The sequence below is a fragment of the Talpa occidentalis genome, unplaced genomic scaffold (genome assembly GCF_014898055.3).
Source record: "Talpa occidentalis isolate TD23 unplaced genomic scaffold, MPIMG_talOcc4v2.1 talOcc4.8, whole genome shotgun sequence".
NCBI classification, from domain to species: domain Eukaryota; kingdom Metazoa; phylum Chordata; class Mammalia; order Eulipotyphla; family Talpidae; genus Talpa; species Talpa occidentalis.
Genome location: NW_023605194.1, coordinates 25,573,220 through 25,596,127, shown reverse-complemented (window position 1 = coordinate 25,596,127; position 22,908 = coordinate 25,573,220). Strand labels below are relative to the sequence as shown.

The window sequence follows — 22,908 nt, the reverse complement described above, 5'->3', positions numbered from 1 at the left end:
TTCTAGATTTCAAGCAGATACCGGGCAGATGGGACTGAAAAATGGGCTTCCCAAGAGGAAGTCAGCACAGAACCCTGACTCTTCCAGTTAGAAGATTTAATTTACTTTACTTCTCTCACTTCAGTTTTCTTTACCGTATTTTAAGTAGAGAATATAAAACCTACAATGTAATGTTTGTTTGAAGATTAAAATGAGTTAATAGATGGCAAGCTGCTAAATATGAGGCCTGGCATAGAATAGGCCTTAGATAAAATTTGAGTCTCTTCTCCTTGGCATTTCAAGACCAGAGAGAAATAGACTGAACTTACAAACAAATTTGAGAAGGTAGACATTGACTTTCTAGGTATGTAAATTCCTAGAAATGAAACGTTTGTTCTAGGATGAGAGGCTATAGACTATAAAATCAAAGGGATGGGTCCATGCTCAAAACTTTCCCAGTGAGCATGCCATGAATATTTCCAAGGGATTTCTAGCTAATCTAAGCACTAAACCTGGCCCTATTGATGACAAAAAAAAAAAAAAAATTTTTTTAAGTGGGTGACTTGGGTAAGTCACTTAATTTCTGCAGCTCTCAGTTTTCTCATTTGTTGAAAGAGGAATTAAATCATATATTTCCGCCTAGACTGTGGGCAAAAGTGACGTGATTGTCCACCAGTCTGAACTGAAGAAGCAGTGTTCTGCATAAGGATCAGCTGAATTACAGTGAAAATGTTTTTCAAGGATGAGAGTCAAAAAGAACTGTGAAAGGAATTGCTTATGTGTGATGCTTCCCATTTTAATGTTTTCCTATATTCAGAGCAGATTTTTAAATATTCAAATGTAAATCATTCACGTGGCACATGCACTTACAATGTATGCATTTAACTGAAGTGAATCATCAGTCTATTATTATCACTCAACCAGCCCTATTCTGTTGGATAAAGGAGAATATTAGTAACAACTGAGGGTCTAAATCATATAAGCAAAGCCAGCACTAAACAAGCTGGTGAGCCCCTTAGGCTGTGTCCCCAAATCCTCCTAGACCTGAAACCTATATGTCTTGCTCTCTCATGCATGCACACACACACACATGCCTGGAAACATCTGCATTTATGTTTATTCACACTGACTATGGCTGCCTAATTCCCTAGACAATGCTGCTAATAGTTCTCTTGGGCAGATAACAGTCTCACTAGGCCTCAATTTCTCTGTCAGTAAAAACTAAGTTTCTTCACTAGAACTAACAGCTCTTACAACCCTAACATTGTATTGTATGTCTATGCTTTTGCTTATTCTTTGGCAGAAGTATTGGAGCTATTTATATACCTTATCCCATGTAATTCTGAGAATCATGTAATTCTTAAGATGTTCCAGTGAGTATTTTTGTTATTATGATTCTATTTTAACAGATTATGAAACAGATTCACCTACTTCATGCATCGTGTACATAGTAAGTGGCAGCAACAAGCTTAGAAACCAGGTTCTCTATGCTCTCTAATCAATCTGCATTGCATCAAATCAATGAAGTCTCCATGTGACAATCAGGGGCTGGCTGCCCACCCTTCTCTTCTTTATTCAGAGTGGTCTTCCCCAAGGAGGGGGGTTATATGGGAAAGCCCTCTAAACTATTCCCCCCTCCATAGCCAGGAGACTACTCTGAGTTGGAAAACAGGATGCAGACTACTCATGGACCAATGACAATTCTGGCAGTCAAGATGTCACAGGTGACTAGCGAGAGACTCTGAAGAGGTGTCATTAGAGCAGGGGGCACCAGCACATGGCCAGAGGAGCAATCTGGTTTGAGACAAAGGGGGAAATTCTCAGCAAGAGGCACATCTCCCATTCTGCCAGCTGCAGACCTGGTTTTCCACCACTCCTTGCTCCCCAGACAAGACCATACCTCTCTATATCTATTCTTCCATGAATGAAGCCCACAGGAACTCAGCACAGGCTTAGGCTACTTGCAAGCTAGACGTGGTCTTAAAATTTATCTGATCTGCTCTTCTGACTCGCCCACTGCTCCCCTCAGCAGTGTATTTCAGTCAATCTGCCTATTCTGTACCCCACTCTGTGTCTGATGAATCCTCTCACCTCCCCACACTTTTGACCTGTACCCCAGTTCTTGTATGCATAAATAAATAAATCTTTAAAAAAATTTATCTGGTCTAGACCCCTCATTTGACAATAGAGAGAAGTAACCGGCTCAAAGTCACAGATTAAGACCTGTGCAGGTCTTAATCTTAAGTGCAGATTAAGACCCAGGCTTCCCGATCCCCTCCTCAGTGTGCTCTTTCCCTTGTCCTTGAAAGAAGTGAGAAGCTGAGGCAGGAAACCTGTTGAGTGGGCCCCCAGACCCAGCACTGACACATGTGCTTTCTAGTCATTCCCATTTGTCAGCACCCATCTCTGGCATCTTGTCTGCACATTGGGCAGCCTTAGCCTTTGCCTTCTAATATAGTTACATCTTCATTCTCCTTCCTTTACTTCTCTGTTACCCATTTCATGCTCCCTCAGAATTCTGAGCTCCATACTAACCCTGTTGCACACTTTTTTGTGCTTTTTGAATTAAATTCTGCTGACTCTAGCTTTTTCAATTTAACCAGCAATCCTCTAACAACCTACATTGTCACCCAGAATCCATAGTTCACATTAGAATTCACTATTGGTGTGTATATTCTGTGGATTTGATTAAGTGTATAATGCTATATGTTCATCATTATGGTGTCTAAGAGAATATTTTCACTGTCTTAAAAATCCTTGTACTCTCGCTATTCATACCCCCACCGTAATTTTTTTTTACAAAGTGAACACCTCTGTAACTAGTGCCTCGGTCAAGAATCTAAACATTAACATTGGCCTAAAGACACTCTTGTGCCCCCTTCTAGTTACCATTTGCCTCTAAGGGTAGCCACCATCCTGACTTTTGCCAGCATAGATTGCTTTTGTTGGGTTTGTATTTTATATAAGTGCAATCATACAGGATGCATTTTATTGTGTCTGGCTTCTTTCTCTCTAATTAGGTTTGTGAGATTCATCCATATTTTTGTGTATAGTTATAGCTTTAGCCAGCAGTTTTAATCCTTGAAATCTAGTTCAACAAATATTGTTCAGCCAAGAACTGTGCTGGGGCTGAAGATACAAAAGCAAATAAGGGTAAGTCCCTGCTTCTGTAGTAATGACTAGACTTTAATGTTAAGTGAATTTCTCTTTGTTAAACAAATATTTACTCAGTGTCCACCATGGGACAGACACTATTAAGGTTTCTAGGGATAAACAATGAACAAACAGATAAAAATTCTAGTGGAAATCCTCTGTTTTGTTTTCTTGATGTGTGGGCAATTTCTGCCCACTAATAGCCATCTCCTACTCTGTTTGGCATCTGATTCAAAATAAGGGAAACTAGTGATGGAAGCTATTTCTTCTGGCTACTTCGAGTGTAATTATGAAGTTGCTAGTCCTACGATGGGATATTTTGCAAAGCTGTGTACGTGGCAGATATTTCTCTGTATCTATTTCTGCATTAATCCATTCTATATACCTGGGATACTCTCTATACAGAGTGAAACAAACACGTGAGGACTCTAAGGAAGCCTTTGGATGTTAGCTTACAGACAGAGCAATATTGTTTTCTAGAAACATGAAGTGAGAAGAGTGAATGGGCAAAGTTGTAGCAGAAATCATAAGCCTTTGAATTTGTTTTAATAAATATGAGCATATAATGTGTATCACTGTTCATTAGTTTTGACTTTTCAGAGTCCAGTGAACTACTTGAGCATAAAGCTTGATGGTGGAGGGAGACAGGATAGAAGAAAATCCAACATTACTCTAAGATCAATAGCTTAGGAAGAAATAAAAGCAATCATCTAGCTTTGTTTGGTTGCTACTTCCCCACCCCTATTTTTGAGGAAAATTTCAAGTATACATAAAGGTAAAAAGAGTAAAATTCACTTCCATGTCCTGATATTTCAGCTTCAAACATTATCAATTCATGTTCAATTCCTCTCTGACCCCTTACTGTTCCTCTTCTGATTATTTTGAAGAAACCCCAGATGTCAAATAAGTTATTCATAAATGTTCAGAACGTAAGATCTCCTAGTTTTTATCCTCATAGTTAAGAGGCTCAAAAAGGAGGTAAAGTCACTAAATTAAGTACTGGCAGTTATTTTTAGTTTTATATTTCTAAAGTAAAAACAAGAAAGTTTACTAACAAAATATTGGGCTTTGCACAATATGATTAAACAATATGATTGAGACATGAATTGTCAAATTATGTCAAACATTTGGGCTAGACCATGACCATGGTCATATTTTAAAAAGTAGTTATAAGTGGACCATGAGGTTTCCCACATACAAGAACCTTATAATGTAGACTGAATATCACTTGAGCCTTTATAAATTTGTCATCAGTACATTTAAAACTTTTCAGCTTATGTCAACCCTTTATCCAATGAGTTAAAAAAAAATAGTACTCACTCTTAAGGAATGCTTGCTATTATTTGGTGTATCACCACCTCTTTGAAGACTCCCACTCAAAAAATTAGAAAATTATTTAAGGAGTTCAACAAGGTATGGGGGCTTGTTCAACAAGGTGTGGTTGATGTTCCTTTACAGCATTAATTTTATTTATTTATATATAATTATATATTTTTTAATTTTTAAAACATCCTGGTTTATTTTTTCTATCATTAATTTTAAAATGATATCCCTGTGGTTTTGAAATTGCAAATAAGTTTGTCCAACTGAAAGTGTTCTTTTCAACTGTTTAATATTAAAATGGGTCTCAGACTCTTCCTACTTTTCATTGTTTCTCATTTCAGCAGGTTCTATTTTCAAAGGCAGTTAGTTGATGCTCAACCAACCAGTGTCGATGGTTTATCTTCATGAGACCACGACACAATGGGGCTTGGAGCTGCTTTTCTAGGTTTTCTAGGCTTCAGACTCTGACACACCATTGTTTGGGCTGTTCAGAATATTCTACTGGTTTCCAGAACAAAAGAGAAAGAGTCTGTTAGTGTGTTTGTCATGAAAATGTATAATCTATTGATTTGCTGATCATACTTGCCCAATTTTTCCCAAAACATTACCCAGGGCAAGTGACATCCATCACCAGAAAGAGGGAGGTACAAGGTACCCCCATGAGCATTTGATGAGGAGACAATTGAGATATTAAAAATTGCAAAAATTACCTGAATAAACATTATAGGAGGCACACCTCGAGACATTGTTCTGTATACAACTCTACTCCTTTCTCTAGGTTATGAAAGCAGCAAAGATTGACAATCGGTCAGTTTAACCATTTTCATTGTGTACTTTTTCTGGGCAGATTATTCACATCCAATTCCTTTGATGTGATCAGTGATGATGCCTTTATTGGTCTTCCACATCTAGAATATTTGTAAGTAAAAACTTTTTTTTAAACAAAATGATTCAGAACCAGTGATCTCAGGGTCTTACAGCTGTCTGACAAAAAAAATATTATAATCTCTTGCAGATTTATAGAAAACAACAACATCAAGTCCATTTCAAGACATACTTTCCGGGGACTGAAGTCTTTAATTCATCTGTAAGTATGAGTGTTACTGTTACTCTTTAACTTGATAATGAATAATGCAAGTTGGTAAACTGTGCTTAGGGCTTCCTCTTCTGCATATCCATAGAATTTAAGAGACCTGAATGATTTCTTTCCATGTGCACTTATCATCTCTCCCTGCCACTTCACACAGTGTGTATCAAAAAAAAAAAAAAAAAAACCTGATTCCTATTAATATGATTATTCTAAACCAACCACAATTAGGAAAACAATCTTAATTGTGCAGGAAAATTGTGTACATCATTATTCACTTCATAGATTGACTACATAAGTGAATTCAATATTTACTGTTTTTCTTTATTCTGTGGAAGCCCAAACTTCATACATATTTATTTTTTTATTTTTTTAAATAATAAATTTTATTTTTATATTCCCCATACAATTGCAGCCCCCCCATTCTGACCCCAATCTCTCCCCTCCCACCCCCGCCCCCCCCTAAAAGTGTCTCTGGTTCATAGTTTTTTGTTGATTTTGATTTTCACTTTCTTATAGTTATTCATTTTCCTGATCCCTTATTTAAGTTTTCTAGATTCCTGCTATGAGTGAGACCATCCGGTATTTTTCTTTTTCTTTTTGGCTTATTTCGCTGAGCATGATCCCTTCCAGCGCCATCCATGTTGCTGCAAATTGCATGTGTTTATCTTTTTTGAATGCTGAGTAATATTCCATGGTATATATGTACCACATCTTCTTGATCCAGTCATCTATTTTTGGGCATTTGGGTTGTTTCCAAAGCTTAGCTATTGTAAACAGTGCTGCTATAAACATAGGGGTGCAGGTGTTCTTTGGAATTGATCAAACTTCATATATATTTAAACATATAACATATAACCACAAGTAAGGTCTATACAGTTGCTGAACAACTAGGTTATAAATGAATTATTTAGTTATGGTATAGGTGAGTAGAGCTAGATCAGGCATTCTTAGCAGGAAGCAAATTTGCCTCACAAGGAATGTTCAGCAATATTTAGAGACACACTTGGTCATCACATCTGCAGTGTGTAACTGGGTTCTAGTGGGCGGAAGGCCGAGATGCTCTTGACAATACTGCAATGCACAAAACAATCCCCACAACAAAGATTATCCAGCCTAAAACTATGGCGCCAGGGTTGAGAAATGCTGGACAACACAAAACAAATAACTGTTTCTTTTAGCCTACCCCAACCCCTACGCGCGCACACACACACACATGCACGCACACATGCCCATACATATACAAATGTATTTTAAAGGAAACTAGAAGGGCATGGGAATAAAAGGCACTAACATTTATTAAGTACCTACCATTATGTCGGCCATTATATATTACATGAGTTTTCTTAATCCTCTCAATAATCCTGCCAGATAGGCACATCATCCCCATTTTAGAAATGAGAAAAGACTTGGAGAGGATGTATGATTAGTGAACTGAGTAGTTTTGAAACTATAACATCACCTCAACTGCTAAACTGCAATGCTATTCATTTAGTCAACTACTGTTTCTCAAGTACCTAATATATTTCTCAGTAGGATTAGGTAAAGATTTAAGAAATCCAAAAATCGTTCTGGCAATTTAAATGTGTTCCCTCCCAATACCCCATTCCCAGGTCTGTTCTGGGCCCCAGACACAGCAGGGAACTAAGCAGACAGACCCTACCTACCCTTTTAGTCTGATTCTAATGTGTCCCCATCGCGCTATATCTGCCAGGCCCCTTCTCTGCTGCTGTTTGATTTGCAGCAAAGTGAAGGTAGGGGGCAAGAACTGTTGGCCATGTATTTTACAAAAATCATTATACTTTTCAAGCTTCTGTATATAGTCATTATAATAAGGCCAGTGTTTGCAATGCTGCTGTGCATGTCAGTGATATAATGTGAGGCAAAAATGGCTGTGTATGGAATGGATGTTATGCAATTTGATCACAGAGGCAAATACTGCCAAACCTCATTTTTCAGACAAAAATACATTTAAGAAATATATATATGGAAAGAGAAATGGAAGTTCAGGACTCAAATTAAGATCTACTCAATTCACATAAAATCCCATACAGCATAGCCTCTCTCCAATGCTCTGCACCATGAGGAGCTGAAGGAAGGATGGAAAAATCTAGGTGTCCTCTCTAATTACCTGTGATAGAAATCCTACCATGTCCTTTAATTTACTCCAGCCTAAAGATCTGGGACTTTACCCAGACTCTGCACAGAATAGGAAAAAATTTTCTACCTATTTTACCTGGAAGATAAGGAGGGAGAGAAAGAGGGACAGGGGAAAAGAAAAATGTCTGTACAACACCTTAGTGAAGAAGCCATTTTGTTTGACCAGAGCCTATTATATCCATCAAATTAAATGGGAAATAAAGTTTGAGTCCTAAAGAGGCCCTTTATTTAGAGGTATGAAGACAAGAAGAGGACACTGGTATACAGCATGTGTTTAATATTTAAAACTGTTCAAGTTCAAGGGAACACCAAAAGCAGCTTTCAGAAAGAGAAGCATGAATCTTAAGTGTCAAACAGACAGTGGAAGTGAAGTCCCACCTTTCTAATTTGGTGCTAGAGAGGGAAAGGTGTTCCGCAGAAACAGGTAAAAGTTGCCTGAATGAAATGACCTTTAAGGTCTCTTGCATCTTTACTTAACATTTAGGTTGACTCATATGGCATTGCCAATGTTAGAATGTTTTCATCTATAAAAATGGCAATGCCATATGGTTCAGCCTAAATAGTCTCTAGGATGTTCCACACAAAGACAAATAAGATCCAGTTCCAACCTGCAGGAGCTCAGTCTAGCAAAAAGCATTGGATAAACAAATATTTTCTCACCAAGCACCTTTGTTCCCTAATTGCTTTCTTTTCTAACTATGCTGGCCTTCAAAGCATAGTTCCTTCCAGTGTTTCTTCTTGCTCCCTTTCCTTCCTCCCTCCCTTTACTCATCCTTCCCTTCCTGCCTTCCTGCCTTTTATCTCTTCTTCCTTACTTTAAGGAAACATAGGTAGGGAGAATTTGAAACCCAAATGTCCCCCTGACTACTTAGTATATCAAGTTCATTTTCCATTATTTACCAGTTATATATATAAATATTATTTGTTTGAGTCATTAATTTCCTTTTAAAGATTTGAGATGCCACAATGTGCCTTTCTTCACATCAAACCAATTCTTCCTGAAGATTAATATACAAGCAGTGAGGAATCAGCACCTCCCTTCTAACCTGCATATACTTGCAGGAAGAGTTTACAAAGCTTTTTCAAATTCTTGACCTCATTACAGTCTCCTGATGACCTTGAAAGAGATAGGACAGTAGCCCTACCGCTCATGAATGAATGCGAACATAAAGGTACACTTTGAATTTAAGTTGCTCCCTTAAGTAAGTAGTGGTAAAGCCAGAGGGTCTCAGGTCTTTAGTGAGTTTTAGCAGGACCAGAAGCTTTAATTGAACTGATCGGATCCTTCAAGGAGTCCTAACCTCACTCTCTGTTTTCAAATGCAAATAGTTGGACTTAGGCACATGCTTTTAGATCCAAATGGCTCCCACTCTGGTCTAACATTAAAGCTGCTCCAAGGGGCCTGCCTGAGCATTATATAAGTTCACTTAGCTCTAAAGAAGCAATGATCACTTTCTGGTGCATATCTCAGCAGACATATCCCCTAAAAAGACATTAACAGATGACTTAAAAGTTACTATGGGGCCTCCCCAGTGGCGCAGTGGTTGAGTGCTGGGTTGCGAAGCTGCCCGCAGCCTCTTTGGCACTGGTTTGATCCCCGGCTGCTCCCCGGCCACCAGAGGAGGGTCCCACATGGTGCGCAGACCTCTCCTGCCGCCTGCTGCTCCCCTCAGCAGTGTACTTCGGTCCTTCTGCCTGCTCTGCTCCCTGCTCTGGCTCTGGTGAATTCTCTCACCCTCCCGCGCTTCTGACTGTACCCAGTGCTTGTATAAAGAGCTCCTTAAATAAAAATCCCTACAAAACTAGTCAAATCCTGGGACCCTCTCTCAATTACTTTATTTTGAATTATTGACCTAATGTTACATATGTGTAACTTTAATATTTGAATAGTTTATATAGTTCATCAAGTATGATTTATTTTTTCCCCAATGACTGTATCACTTTTGAAATCAGGGAGGGGATGAATTGGAAATATCTTAAATATTGGTTTCTGTTAGTATCCTTGAGTTTGTTAGTAATGACAGCCCTGGGCATCACATAGTGTCACTGGGACTGAGGTGCCTATGTGTCCCCATTCGGTTAGGCAGGATGTCATCCACAATGGCTTGCATGTAAAGAAGCAGTGATGGGGTGCTCAGGTGACCCCAGCACCAGAATGCCTGGTGCAAAGCCTCATCTTACCCATTGATGGATGTGGGATGTCAGGCAGTTCACTTGGACTCATTGACCTTAGATTTCTTGTGTGTAAAGGTGGTGATCATAGTCATCTGTAAAAACAGAATGGGGAAGAGTAAGGTACTTAGGAGAACGTAGGTCCTAAGGTTGTCATGAGATTAAATAAGTTAACACTCATTCTCATGGTGTGGAGTAAGGACCATTATGTAGGAATAAACTGAAACTCACTACCTAACCACCTAACTTTCAATGGTCCTGTTCAGGACAGCAAATGCTGCAATGTATTTATCCCTTTTAAACATTTTGTATGAAATTAAAATAACCATTCTTGAGACACCACAAATTCAGTGAGACACCAGCTCAAGCTGAGAATCTGCATTGCAGGGATGTTGGGAGCATCCCAGATGGCCGTGGGCGGTGCTTTCTTAGCAGCAGTGCCCAGTGGCACTGAAACAAACGTGCTGTCTGAGCCAGTTCGGTCTGCCTTAGAGAGAAGACTTTCTAGTATGTTCTATAGTCATAATCAGAGGTTTTCTCAGGTAAGTCAGGGAAACACCACAGTGGAGGAAATGGTCACGGTTTCCATTAGAAAGGAAAGACTGACCACCACTGAGAATGTCTAACCCTACTCATCTAGTCTCAGGGCAACTGGATGTTTGGCTGGGCAGTTTCTTGGGTGTTTCAAAGGATAGTTCTTAGGTAGGCTTTAAATCAGAACCTAAAGATGATACTTAGGTGAAAGCACTTTTAAAAGAGCCTCCATGTTGCTTTGGAATTACCACCATAGTGAATCTAAGAGGGGGAAGGTCCTTTGTGAGCGGTGGGTCCATGTGATGGGCGGTGGGTGTGTGTGTGTGTGTGTGTGTGAGTGACACTGGTTCCCACCAGCCTTTGCAATTTCTCCCTGGCTCAGTGTCTTGGTTTAAGGGGCCTATGAGACGTATCCTCTGCTCTTTTCTTTATCCACATTGGTCTCCCCCACTCTTATTCACTCCTGCCTGAATCATTCATTCACTCATTTAAAAATACCAGTTGAGGATTTACTTTGTGCCAGGTACTAATGCTGTAGCAGTAAGAAAAACATCCTTCCACCATGCACTACAGAATCATCCTAGAAAAAATTAACAGTGGTTAATTAACAGAAATATTTTCTCAAACCTCTGCTGGCTCTGACTTCACTCCTCTCTACACTCCACCCCCATCAGCTAGTCCAGTACATTCCTCCCCCCTAGAAAAACATGTGGCCAATGTGACTTAAAGTATCTCCTCTTTTAGTGTCATTTTATTGTTAATAAATATGAAGCCATAAACCTCTCATATTCAAAGGTGATTAAAGAGCTAGAATAGAACTTGGAGATCATTTAGATCAAGTGACTGTTCGCATTGTAGAAAAGACAACAGTCAGAGTTCAAACCCTGACAGACCAAACCTGGTCAGGTCCTTTACACCTCATGCTGCTACTTGGGTTCAGAGACACCTCAGGCAAGGGGTAGACTGAGGCTGTAGGCTTATAAGCCTTCAGTCATATCCTATAGAAAGTCTTTCTCCTGACCACTTGGGTGGCTACCTCACTCCTTCATCCCTCTCATTTTTCTTCCCATAATTCCTAATAGTGCCCACATTTAGTTTTTAAATCCAGCTAACTTTCCGCTTCAGCTGAAGTGGAAGGGAGTCCCCCACACCAGTTCAAGCTTACATGCCATCACACTCTGGGAGGAGAGAGAAGAACTAGCATCCTGGGGGGGTCTGTAGCATGGCTCTCTGGAATCACTTGCTTTCCATATTAATGTCCCCATGAGATGGACTGCATTAATGACTGAGAGAAAGTATGACAAAATCATAACAGCAGTTGCCTTGCCAGGATTATTATTTTGTTTCCTTTAAAAAAAATAATTTTTGCACTTTCCAAATGTTCTTGAAGTGAAGAAACAACAATTACTATTGTGTGTGTGTGTATATATATATACATTTATATATACATCAGTCACATGTCAATAAAAGATGGACATTTAAGAAAAGGAGACATACAGTTCTCTTTACTCAAAAAGGTAGAGAGAACAGATGATTTCACCCCCCTGAACTGATCATTTAAAGGTACATAGGTATATATTTCTACTAGTGTGTTGTTGACATCAATAACAAAATAAAAAATTAGTCTAATGGTCTTGATTATCTAATACGAAGCTTAAAAATTTACCTGAAGATACAGAATTTCCCCTGGAATCCTTTCCGCATATGTATGTATAGAAACATTAGAATTTACCTGTGTTCATTCTCACAGTAAATGATACCAGTACTTTTTAGTCAGTTTTGCAGATGTTGAGACCCTAATCTACAGAGGTTAAATTACATCAGCTAAAGACACACTCCTGAGAGTGATAAAGCTCAAATTTAACTCCTCATCTACCAGGAAGATACTAGCCCCTGACTATGAAGCAACGCAGGAGTGAGTGCTGCCACCAGTTTTACAAAAAAGTACAAAACATATTTCTGTGGAAGTGAAGGGGATACTCTGTGAAGCTGGGGTGGAATGGGAAGAATGAAGAAGAAAGAAGAGACTGAGGAAAGTCCATAGATTAAATTTTCCATTTTGTTTTCTCATGGTAAAATTCAATGCAGAGATGGAATCTAAAGAATCATAATCCTAACATCAATCCTAAAAGAACCATAACCCACGAAATGCTATCTCAACACTTCAGCTGTTTACATAACCTAGCAGTCACCTGATCTTATTCTATTCACCTTTTTTTTTGCACACAGACCAATGCTGAGCAGCTTCAGGGGACATCATGGGATCTGCCCCTTTTCCTTCCTGGCAGCCCTGACCCAGAGCCCTCAGCAGCTCTCTCATGTGAACTCCCACCTGCTCCCAGTGGCCCCCAATGGTTTGCAGAGGCTCCAGGCCATCCTCAAAGCTGAGTTTCAGCTGATGCCAGGAGCCCGCAGAGGTGACTCAAGCTCGGGCTGACTGTAATCCTAACTTCCCCAGAGGATGAGGCCTGAAGCCATGTGGGAATCTTGCAAGAAAGAAGGCAGATCCATCTTATAAAAAGACGACCATTCAGGGTTCTGAGTCCTGATTTACACTCTAGCTTATAATGTTGGGACTTCAGTAATAGAACCAAATGATAGATATAAATAAGGAGATAGCTCTTCAATAGTCTTCTTCAGTAGCATTTTATTATACAACATACATGGACAGTCATGGCCATTTCATCGTGTGGTCAGTAGCCTAAATCTGTTGCTTGGGCAAAGGAGACACAAAAACCTTCTTCTTTCCTTTCTCTTCCTCCTTCCAGTTGCTCTTTATCCAGAGTGGTCCAGTTGCTAACTGCACTACTTTTTTCCAACAACCTCATGAGATGAGGTTGTTACCTCCATTTCCAAATAGAAAAACTGGACAAGATCCATAACCAAAGTCACACAGCCAGTCATTGGTGGTCAGGATTCAAACCCATCTCAGAAAGACTCCAAAGCCTCACCTTCACAAAATGAACTGTCATCGAGACAGCATTCTGATTCCCTTTGTTCCATTCCAGCATTCATTTAAAAAAGTTTTCCAACCTCATAGCAATTTCTGAAACTCAGAAAAAAAAACCATAATTAACTTAAAATTGATTTTTAAAGTCTTGTATGTCTGCCCCAAGAAACTGTATATTTTTTTTAAGATTTATTTATTTATGCATACAAGAACTGGGGTACAGGCTAGAGGTGTGGGGATGAGAGGATTCGCCAGAGGCAGAGTGGGGAACAGAACAGGCAGATTGAGCAAAGTACACTGCTAAGGGGAGCAGTGGGTAAGTCAGGAGAGGTCTGCTGTGCTATGTGGGTAGCTCCCTGCCCGGGGATCGAACTCCCATGCTGCAGTGGCTGCGGACAGCTTCATAGGTTGTGACTTTAACCCCTTGTGCCACCAGGGAGGCCCAAGAAACTGTATATTAATTATAGGAGGTGGAAGACATAGAAGATTTCTAAGATTGTCTTAAAGGAAATTTGAGAGAATTCCGCTTTGGAGACCAATAGCACATGCTCTTTTGCTTTAGATTTTTATTATGAAAAAAAAACTAACAAAAGTATATGTACAATACTGATTTAAAAAAGAAAATGACTACGCCTACAATGTGTGATGTATCTCATCATACAGCACCCAATCTTACTTATGTCCACATTAATACAGTATTGACACATTTCCCTTTCCTTGATACTAATGGTACGATTTCCTACTTTGTGACTTTGATTAGAATCATGCTAGTGATTCATGGAAGAATAGAGAAAGCAAAGACAATTCCTGTGACAATAAGGCAAGAACTGAAGGAAAGGGAAGGGAGGGCATGACTAAAGAGGGTGCATGGATGGGTTTATATGAGAAAGCTATTTTTTGAGGTGGAGTGAATGGAGTTAAAAGGAAAAAGTATTGAAATAAGGTGTGCACTTTGGAAAGAAGAATCGATATGCTGGTGAAGGGACAGATTGCACTAGAGCTATTGGTACTAATTGTTGGAGGATGAGCCTGTTCTGGAACAAGAGAAGAAGAGGGAGGAAGGAAAGATACTTGTGTTAGGGGGAAAGGATGTCCTGAGAACTCCATACAGGTTTTGTGGCCTCCACCCCGACTCCAGACCAAAGCCATCAAGACACTGAAAATGACAAATCCCATCATCCCCAAAGAGTGGGTTGCTGGGACCTAAGGGTCAGGTTAAGCAGCCAGGTTTGGTATAAAACCAGACATGTGGGCCTTGGGTTGCACTCTTGGCCTCATGGCTCTTGGTTCTTTGCCAGCTCTCAGCGTGCCATTGGGATTCCAGGTCAGCGGACTGGGTAGGGTGCATTCATGAGTTTATCTCCCTCTTTTCTCCCCGAGTTTATTCATTTCTTCATTTTTCCTTTCTTTTGTAAATAAAACTTTTATTAACCTTTTGTGTGTGCCTGCAGTTGAGTATTAATAAGCCCCTTTTAAGCGCATGGGTGAGGACCCACTTGGAGATGGACATTGTCACTAGTTCAATTAGTCACCCTTTAGAGACATCTCCTAGACTGCACCCCTGAGAATGTGAATCTCATATTCTCTCTAACTAGGAAGATCAGTGCCCAGTCATCATTTTGTGGCTGGTATTTTGCTGTTTTCCTTTTTTTAACCATGATATATGATACATATGTTTAGCTATACATACTGAGTAAATGTTGAAGCAAAAAGGCCAGGATTTGAAAATACAATAGCAGGAATCTTAGTTTCTTAGAAGAAAAAAAAGTACCACCAGTAATTTAATATAGTCTGGAAAGAACAAAAGGGACTCATAACTAAGCTTTATCATAAAATGTATTTAGTTCATGTCTACAGTTGACATTTTTTTTTTTTTCCAGGAGCCTCGCAAACAACAATCTCCAGACACTCCCAAAAGACATTTTCAAAGGCCTGGATTCTTTAACAAATGTGTAAGAGGACCTAAGAAATCACTCACTAATTAATTAATTTGCAGTAATTAACAGAAAAGATGGATATTGATAATTAGAATTTTTAATTGACTTTAAAATTAAACTAGAAATTTAAATTGACAAAATTTAAATTTATTTGGACTAAATTTTGAGTCTTTTATGGTATTTGCATTGGAGATTCTGAGGATACTGTGCCCAGGCATTCCTTTGATAAGATGTGTATCTGTATGACAGGGAGGGATGATAAGGGACTTTGAGGGGGTGGGAAGAAGAGGCCCAGATAGAAATTTCAAGATGCCTTTTTTTTTTCTCGTGAGATCCAGGAAATGGGGCTACAAAAGAAAACATAAAGGAGTCTGGGAAACTGACAGAGATGAAAGGTTACACCCAAGGGTTGGTCAGTCAATAGAGAAATGGAGCAGGAAGTGGGGGAAGGGAAGAAAGTTTGCCTTTTCTCATTAGACTGAACAACAACTCTAGGCTTAATCCCCAGGAATTTGGCTTAAGCCCCAGGAAGGGAATGAACTTAATTATTTTTGACCCTTTTTCAAACAAAAGAGCTTTCAAACTTTGACTTTTAAGCCTCAGAGTGAAAGATCTTTGTAAGGAATTTGTATATTTTGCTGTAAGCAAAGCAAGTAATATATGCCAAACCCTCTCAAAAGCAATCTAGTTTCATTAAGTGCCTTCCACAACATTAAAAGGGAATTGAAATGCCATAGGTAGAATAAAAGAACAAATGAAAGGATATATGAAAACAAAAGGTTTCTTTATTATTCAGGTACTTTACTATAGCTATATATTCCAAACAACTCTTCTTCCATTACAAAAAAAAAAAAATCTGAGTCAAGTATTTTCTTGAAAACCCAGTATTTAACTTCAAATCAGTAAGCTAATGAAAAACTTTCTTTGTTCCTTGCAGTATTCCTCAGCCCCTCCTCCATGCCTATTACCCCAATTCCTGAATGATGGTTTATTTCCAAGAGAGTGCCAGGATCAGGACACTTCCAAGAGTCTCCAGCAAACCATAGTTATCCACTCTGGTTTACAATAGTTCAGAACATTCTGGGTCAGAATATTCTTGGGAGATGAGGTCAGTTCTGGGAAGATCTTGGAAGTCAGATGATACTGTTAGTGGATACTCCACAACAGACTTGGGGATACAAGTCTTGGGGATACTTTTGGGGAGACCCTCTGGCCCACCATTGGTCCACCTATACCCTTCGCTAACAAGAAAGAACAAAACTATTCAAATTGGTTTAGTCTCTCCAAAGAATCCCACAGTGGGTTTGGCCCGCTGGGTTTATTCTCATATGCCCAAATCAAGAATAACCTATGAAGTACAAGGACCTATGAAATCTTGTCTCTTTTAGCAGATTTCTTGGTTTTCTTGAATATATCCCCTAAAAAATACTTTTAAATGCTTGAGCATTTAAAAAATATTTGTGTGCATGTGAAGGGTAGGCAGTACCTATCTTAGGAATTCTGTGTGACCAAGAAGAGTTTTAGAAAGGAGATGGAATTTCTGAACAGAAGCAAAGCAAATAAACAGAGAATTGGTGAGCTGGAATCACACATGGAAAGTTAAACTATACTGTATAGTTTATTACAGACACGAGCTATTATATGTCAGCATTAACTTTGCTTTGTTGAAGTCATTTCCTATTAAAACTGAATTTGTAGAGCATGGAATAAGATTAGAATTAATTATGTCTTTGAGGAAGAAGAAAGGAAATAGTTCACTTGATTTAATTAAATATGATACAATAGTCACTATATTCTATTCTCTGGACCTGAACTGGCCAATATGGCAGCCACACATGGTCCCTCAGCACCAGAAATGTGTTCAGATGAGAAGTGGAACTAAGTAAAATTAAAAATTAAGTAAAAAACTAAATTAAAGTTTTAAAACTCAGTTCAATTATTAGAAAGCTTTTAAGTATGTATGACAACTTGGGTATTTGAATCTGTTTTTTTCAACTAAATTTTATTACATGGAAATATAGATCATATATTTCTGAGGAAAATTTAGCAATTTCTATTTCTATTTGAGATATATAGTAAATATTAAATACACACTAGACTTCAAACACAGTATATAAAAGAATGACAAGCATTGCATTAATAATTTTATATTAAATACATGTCAACTTAATATTGTATATGCATCAGGTTAAATAAAATATACTATTAAAATTAATTTCACTTGCTTCTTTTTTTTACTTTTTAATTTACCTATAGGAAATTGCAAATTATATATGTGGCTCATGTTATATTTCTATGGGCAGCACTGCTTTAGATGAGCTACCTACGTTGGAATTCAAGAGGGAGTAAATTATAAAGTTCCACTGACTGGAGTAGCGCTCAAGGGAGTGATGTGGTAACTCTGAGTCTAAAGTGAATGGCCAGTGAGATTCAAGGTAGATGATGAGGCATGATGCAAAGCCAGATAAGCTCATTCTGCAGTGTTAATTGTTGAAATAGAACTAATGTCTGCGGAGGTAGAGTTCTTGTATAGCAAAAGCAGCTGAAGTTTGTCTTTCAGGGACCTGAGAGGGAATTCATTTAATTGTGACTGTAAACTGAAGTGGCTGGTGGAATGGCTAGGCCACACCAATGCCACTGTCGAGGACATCTACTGTGAAGGCCCTCCAGAATACAAGAAGCGCAAAATCAATAGTCTCTCCCCAAAGGATTTTGATTGCATCATTACAGGTAATGTATTCCAAATCATTCCACCTCATAAAATTAAAATAAGGACTACATATTTTTGCACGTGCAGGAATTGATATTTTTTATGTCTTAAAAACTAACCAAGCAATTTTAATTTATAAAATATTAAAAACCATTAAATCTTCATGTGCTTAAAAGTAAAATAAAATTTCCATTTTACTATTTCTCTAAAATAAATGTATTTCTTATGGATATCTGCAATCTGGCCAAGGAAAAGGCATTAGCACCCAGTTACTCATCATCATTTCCTATTTTTGCAGAATTTGCTAAGTCTCAAGACCTGCCTTATCAATCACTGTCCATAGACACTTTTTCTTATATGAACGATGAGTATGTAGTCATTGCTCAGCCTTTTACTGGAAAATGCATTTTCCTTGAATGGGACCATGTAGAAAAGACCTTCCGGAATTATGACAATATTACAGGTATGAGTGTATTTTGAGTGGAAATTTAAGCTGCTTGGGCCAAAGGCAGCGGGCAAAGAAGAATGGCATCAGGGAATGCTTTGGGTAGGCTTAATTATTTTGATCTTAATTCTACCATTTACTAAGTGACCTGAAACTGTTCCCTAAACCTTAATTTCCTCACTTGTAAAATGGAAATGACAATGATAATGCCTAACCCATAGGGTTGTTATAAGGCAATGTGATCACATATTCAAGAAACTTAGCATAGGACCTAGCTTAGTAATATACCATAAAAGCTGGAGTATTTTTTTCTTCAAAGAAAAAGTATTGGACTAGGAATCATGAGTTCTAGAAGTCAGCTTTTCCTACAAACTAGCTAGATAAGTCACTGACCTGTACTGGGTCCTTTTCCCCTTAACTATAAAATAAGGAGGTTATCGTAGAGCAATGAATCTCAAAATCTGTTGCACAATTGTTACTTCTATAAAACATTAACAGATGCCTTGTGACAAGAAGGGTTATGTAGTTGAATAAAATTGTAAACTATGTCTCCCTCTAATTCATAATAATATACATTAGTGACTCTCAGAAGTCCTACAGTGAGGAACACTTTCCAGTATTTTTTGCATTTAATTTGACCGTGGAAACCAATTTCTCCATTAAAATTTTTACTTAAGTGATTGTTTAAGTTTCTCATTTTAACAATGTCTAAATTTTTAATTCTTAAATTAGAACATGGGGCTCCCTCTGAAATGTTTTAATTGCTTTAACTTCTATTATTTTTAAATCTGCCCCTTAAAAAGCACTCCAACTTCATCATAACTAGATTTTGTTGATGACCATCAGTCCGATTGCTCAAAGGATAAAAACAGGTCTGGGGTTTGCTTAAGAATGATGTGCCCAGACAAAGGAAACTCCTCCATGTTCAGATCCCCCGAGAAACCCCCTTCTTTCTCTAGGAGAAAGGCTGTACTTTCCTTTCTCCCTTAGCAACCGCCCCATCCCAAGTTTTCCAAAGAACTGCAGCAGGACTTTATACAATCTATATTAGGTTCTTCTTATCTGTGCACAGTCCATCAGTTGTTTTGGATGGAACTTAGATGAGCAGTGAAAGATAAATGGATGATATTGATATTTGCAGATTTTCAGATTTTAAGATGACAGATATGTTACAAATATCACTCTATCATGGTGCTCTTTCTTACAGAGTGCAGCATAGCTATAGAATTCTCAACACAGTTCTCTGAGCAGTCATAATTAATCAATCAATAATCAATATTGGTGCATGGTTAAAATCTAGTGATCATCCCTGATCCAGTCCAAACCTTCATTGTACAGAAGAGAAAACTGAATCCAGAGCAGTTAAGTGATTTTCAACCAATTGATTTCTGAAAAGAGTCATGATAAATTATTTTGCCTATGCATGTAGCCAGTTATCAGAAAGAGTTGATGCAGAATGTATTGCCTCAGAGTCCCTAGATCTTATATCAGAAAAGGTCCTGCTATTTACAGATTTAGGAAGTCAGAAACTATTGATATATGTCAAACTCCTCCAAAAAGACAGGAGGCATGGCCACTGACAGGCCCCATCTCATTTTCTGAGATTTCCCAAAGTAACTTTCAGGAGTATCACCTGTGGCTATACCCTTTTTTTACTTTTCTCACTTGTTCCTTTTTACTCTTCTCTCCTGACCTAAAGCTTCAGAAAAATGATCAATGGCATTTTCTTCCTTTCTTAGAAGAAAGTCAAGTTATTCTAAAGCAAGAAACAGTTCACACTTAGAACAACCAATTACAGGTAGAGCTATGGGCTGCCAGGACCACAGCTCAAAACTTTGTAGGGTTGTTCTAGAAACTTGTGAGATTCTAGCCAAAAAGGGAAGCCTGAGAAGAGCAAATCTCCTACCAGATTGGTTTAAAAACATGGAGGTGGGTTTGAATCCCCACTGTCTCCTGTATGAGTGTCTCCTGGAAGCACTGAAGCTGAACTTCTGTCTGCTCACCTGGAAAGGGGAGGATAATCTCTTAAGATTGTTGGGAAATTTTAATGGAATGATTTTGCAAAGTACACAGTAGGTGCTTAATCAATGGCAGTTTTTACTACAATTATGATATTAACTCTTGATATGTCAGGGAAAGCAATGCTTTTTTTCTGCAAGAAGTGAAAGAAGAAAACCCAGGCTGATGTCGTTTTCTCACCATCTAGTGCAGTGGATGTGAAAAATGGCATCCTAGTTGATGGTTGCAAGTTCTCATGAGATGCAAAGGTATAGAACCTCAGGATCCTGTAGCAAGTGGGCCTAGGAGATTGCCCTTCCTTAATCAACCAAGGAACTCTCTCGTTTCATGCTGATTTTGGTAAAAGTTGTATGGCCTCAGCCTGCATGTTTATATGCTCCAAAAGAGGATGGCCATCCAACTAATCTCTCATTTGTCTTTTCCCAGGCACGTCCACTGTGGTGTGCAAGCCGATAGTCATTGAAACTCAGCTCTATGTTATTGTGGCCCAGCTATTTGGCGGTTCTCACATCTATAAGCGAGACAGTTTTGCAAATAAATTCATAAAAATCCAGGATATTGAAATTCTCAAAATCCGAAAACCCAATGACATTGAAACATTCAAGATTGAAAACAACTGGTACTTTGTTGTTGCTGACAGTTCAAAAGCTGGTTTCACTACCATTTACAAGTGGAATGGAAATGGATTCTACTCCCATCAGTCCTTACATGCGTGGTACAGGGACACTGATGTGGAATATCTAGAAATAGCCAGACCACCTCAGACACTCAGAATGCCTCATTTAATCTTGTCTAGTAGCTCCCAGCGTCCCGTAATTTATCAGTGGAACAAAGCAACACAACTATTCATTAACCAAACTGACATCCCTAACATGGAGGATGTATATGCCGTAAAGCACTTCTCAGTGAAAGGTGATGTGTACATTTGCTTGACAAGATTTATTGGTGATTCCAAAGTCATGAAATGGGGCGGCTCCTCATTTCAGGATATTCAGAGGATGCCATCACGAGGATCCATGGTATTCCAGCCTCTTCAGATAAATAACTATCAATATGCAATTCTTGGAAGTGATTACTCCTTTACTCAAGTGTATAACTGGGATGCAGAGAAAGCCAAATTTGTGAAATTTCAGGAATTAAATGTTCAGGCACCAAGATCATTCACGCATGTGTCCATTAATAAGCGTAATTTTCTTTTTGCTTCCAGTTTTAAGGGAAATACACAGATTTACAAACATGTCATAGTTGACTTAAGCGCATGACACACCAGTTCTGTGGCTGCCATCAGCAACTTTCTACAGTACATGACCGGGATGAACTCAATGCATGATGACTTCTTAGCACACTTGCAAATGAATGCCTTTCAAACATTGAGACTGCTAGAACCAAGCACTACCAGTATCTCCATCCTTAACTGTCCAGTCCAGTGGTGTGGGACGTGACCTTTTATAAGACAAAATTGAATTGTGTAACTGTTCTTTGCAGTGAAGATGTGTACATAAGCGTTTAATGGTAACTGTTACTCCAAAAAGAAATATTAATATGTACTTTTCCATTTATTTATTCATGTGTTGAGAAACAACTGCCAAATAAAATGTTTACATTTTCTTTCATATCCCAAAGGTAATTATTTACAGGAGTTGTTTTATTTTTTGGTGATAGTATGTGGAGGAAATAATTTCATACAACAGGGTTATATTTGGATCAGGAATGTATGGTGTTAATAATAATAGTGAAGATGAAACACTGATATTGGTTACCCATAATTTATAAATAGGCTTATCAGCTGATTTTGGACATTCAAAGGTATTTCCAAAGATCATGGCTTTTGGAACTCTTTGAGGTGAAATGGTGAAAAGAAAGAGAAATTCAACGATTGCAAGAAGACTAGTTTGAAATAGAACAGTAAGACCCAATTTTTTTCTGTCTGATAGTTCCACCTAAAAACATTATGACCAACTTGTAGGAGAAGCTAAAGTCAAGATTTTGGAGTTTAAAAACCGTATTTAAGGACTTTCTAAATGTACAACTCTAGAAATATCTGAGAGTTGAAAGAGATTGTAATCTTATCACACTTGCTTGAAATGCACCTTATATAAAGCCTCTCAATCTGCTTAAGGATGCTTCACTTCTAGACTCTAGTTCTGATACATTACTGACATGCTTCAGAATGCCTAGAAGGCTCATATTTGATTTTCTAAATCCCTTCTCTTGGATCACATGGGTTGTTAGCACCAGCACAATGCCTGTGATACATAGGTTCTCAAAAAATGCTTTTGAAGAAGCACTTGTCCTCCTGTTACAACAATAAACTTTATGAGGCCCTTTGATCTAATCAGTCATATTTATTGGGTACCTATTAAGAATGGGTTATTATTCCAGTGGGGGCAAGGAGGAGAACTGAGGGAGCATAGGGCACTATCCTTGCCCTCTTGGACC

The 22,908-nt window shown here is 38.5% G+C and overlaps 1 protein-coding gene across 1 annotated transcript in view; it reads left to right on the top strand.

Moving 5' to 3' along the window:
- The window catches only part of LGI1 (leucine rich glioma inactivated 1), a 31,665-nt gene extending 9,581 nt beyond the window's left edge, over positions 1–22,084 (top strand). The window contains exons 3-8 of the mRNA XM_037496345.2: positions 5,303–5,374; positions 5,471–5,542; positions 15,239–15,310; positions 17,856–18,025; positions 18,304–18,468; positions 20,896–22,084. Of these exons, the coding sequence (XP_037352242.2) occupies positions 5,303–5,374; positions 5,471–5,542; positions 15,239–15,310; positions 17,856–18,025; positions 18,304–18,468; positions 20,896–21,731 (1,387 nt within the window). The 3' untranslated portion in view covers positions 21,732–22,084. The remainder of the gene's footprint in view (positions 1–5,302; positions 5,375–5,470; positions 5,543–15,238; positions 15,311–17,855; positions 18,026–18,303; positions 18,469–20,895) is intronic.
- The last annotated feature ends 824 nt before the right edge of the window (positions 22,085–22,908 follow it).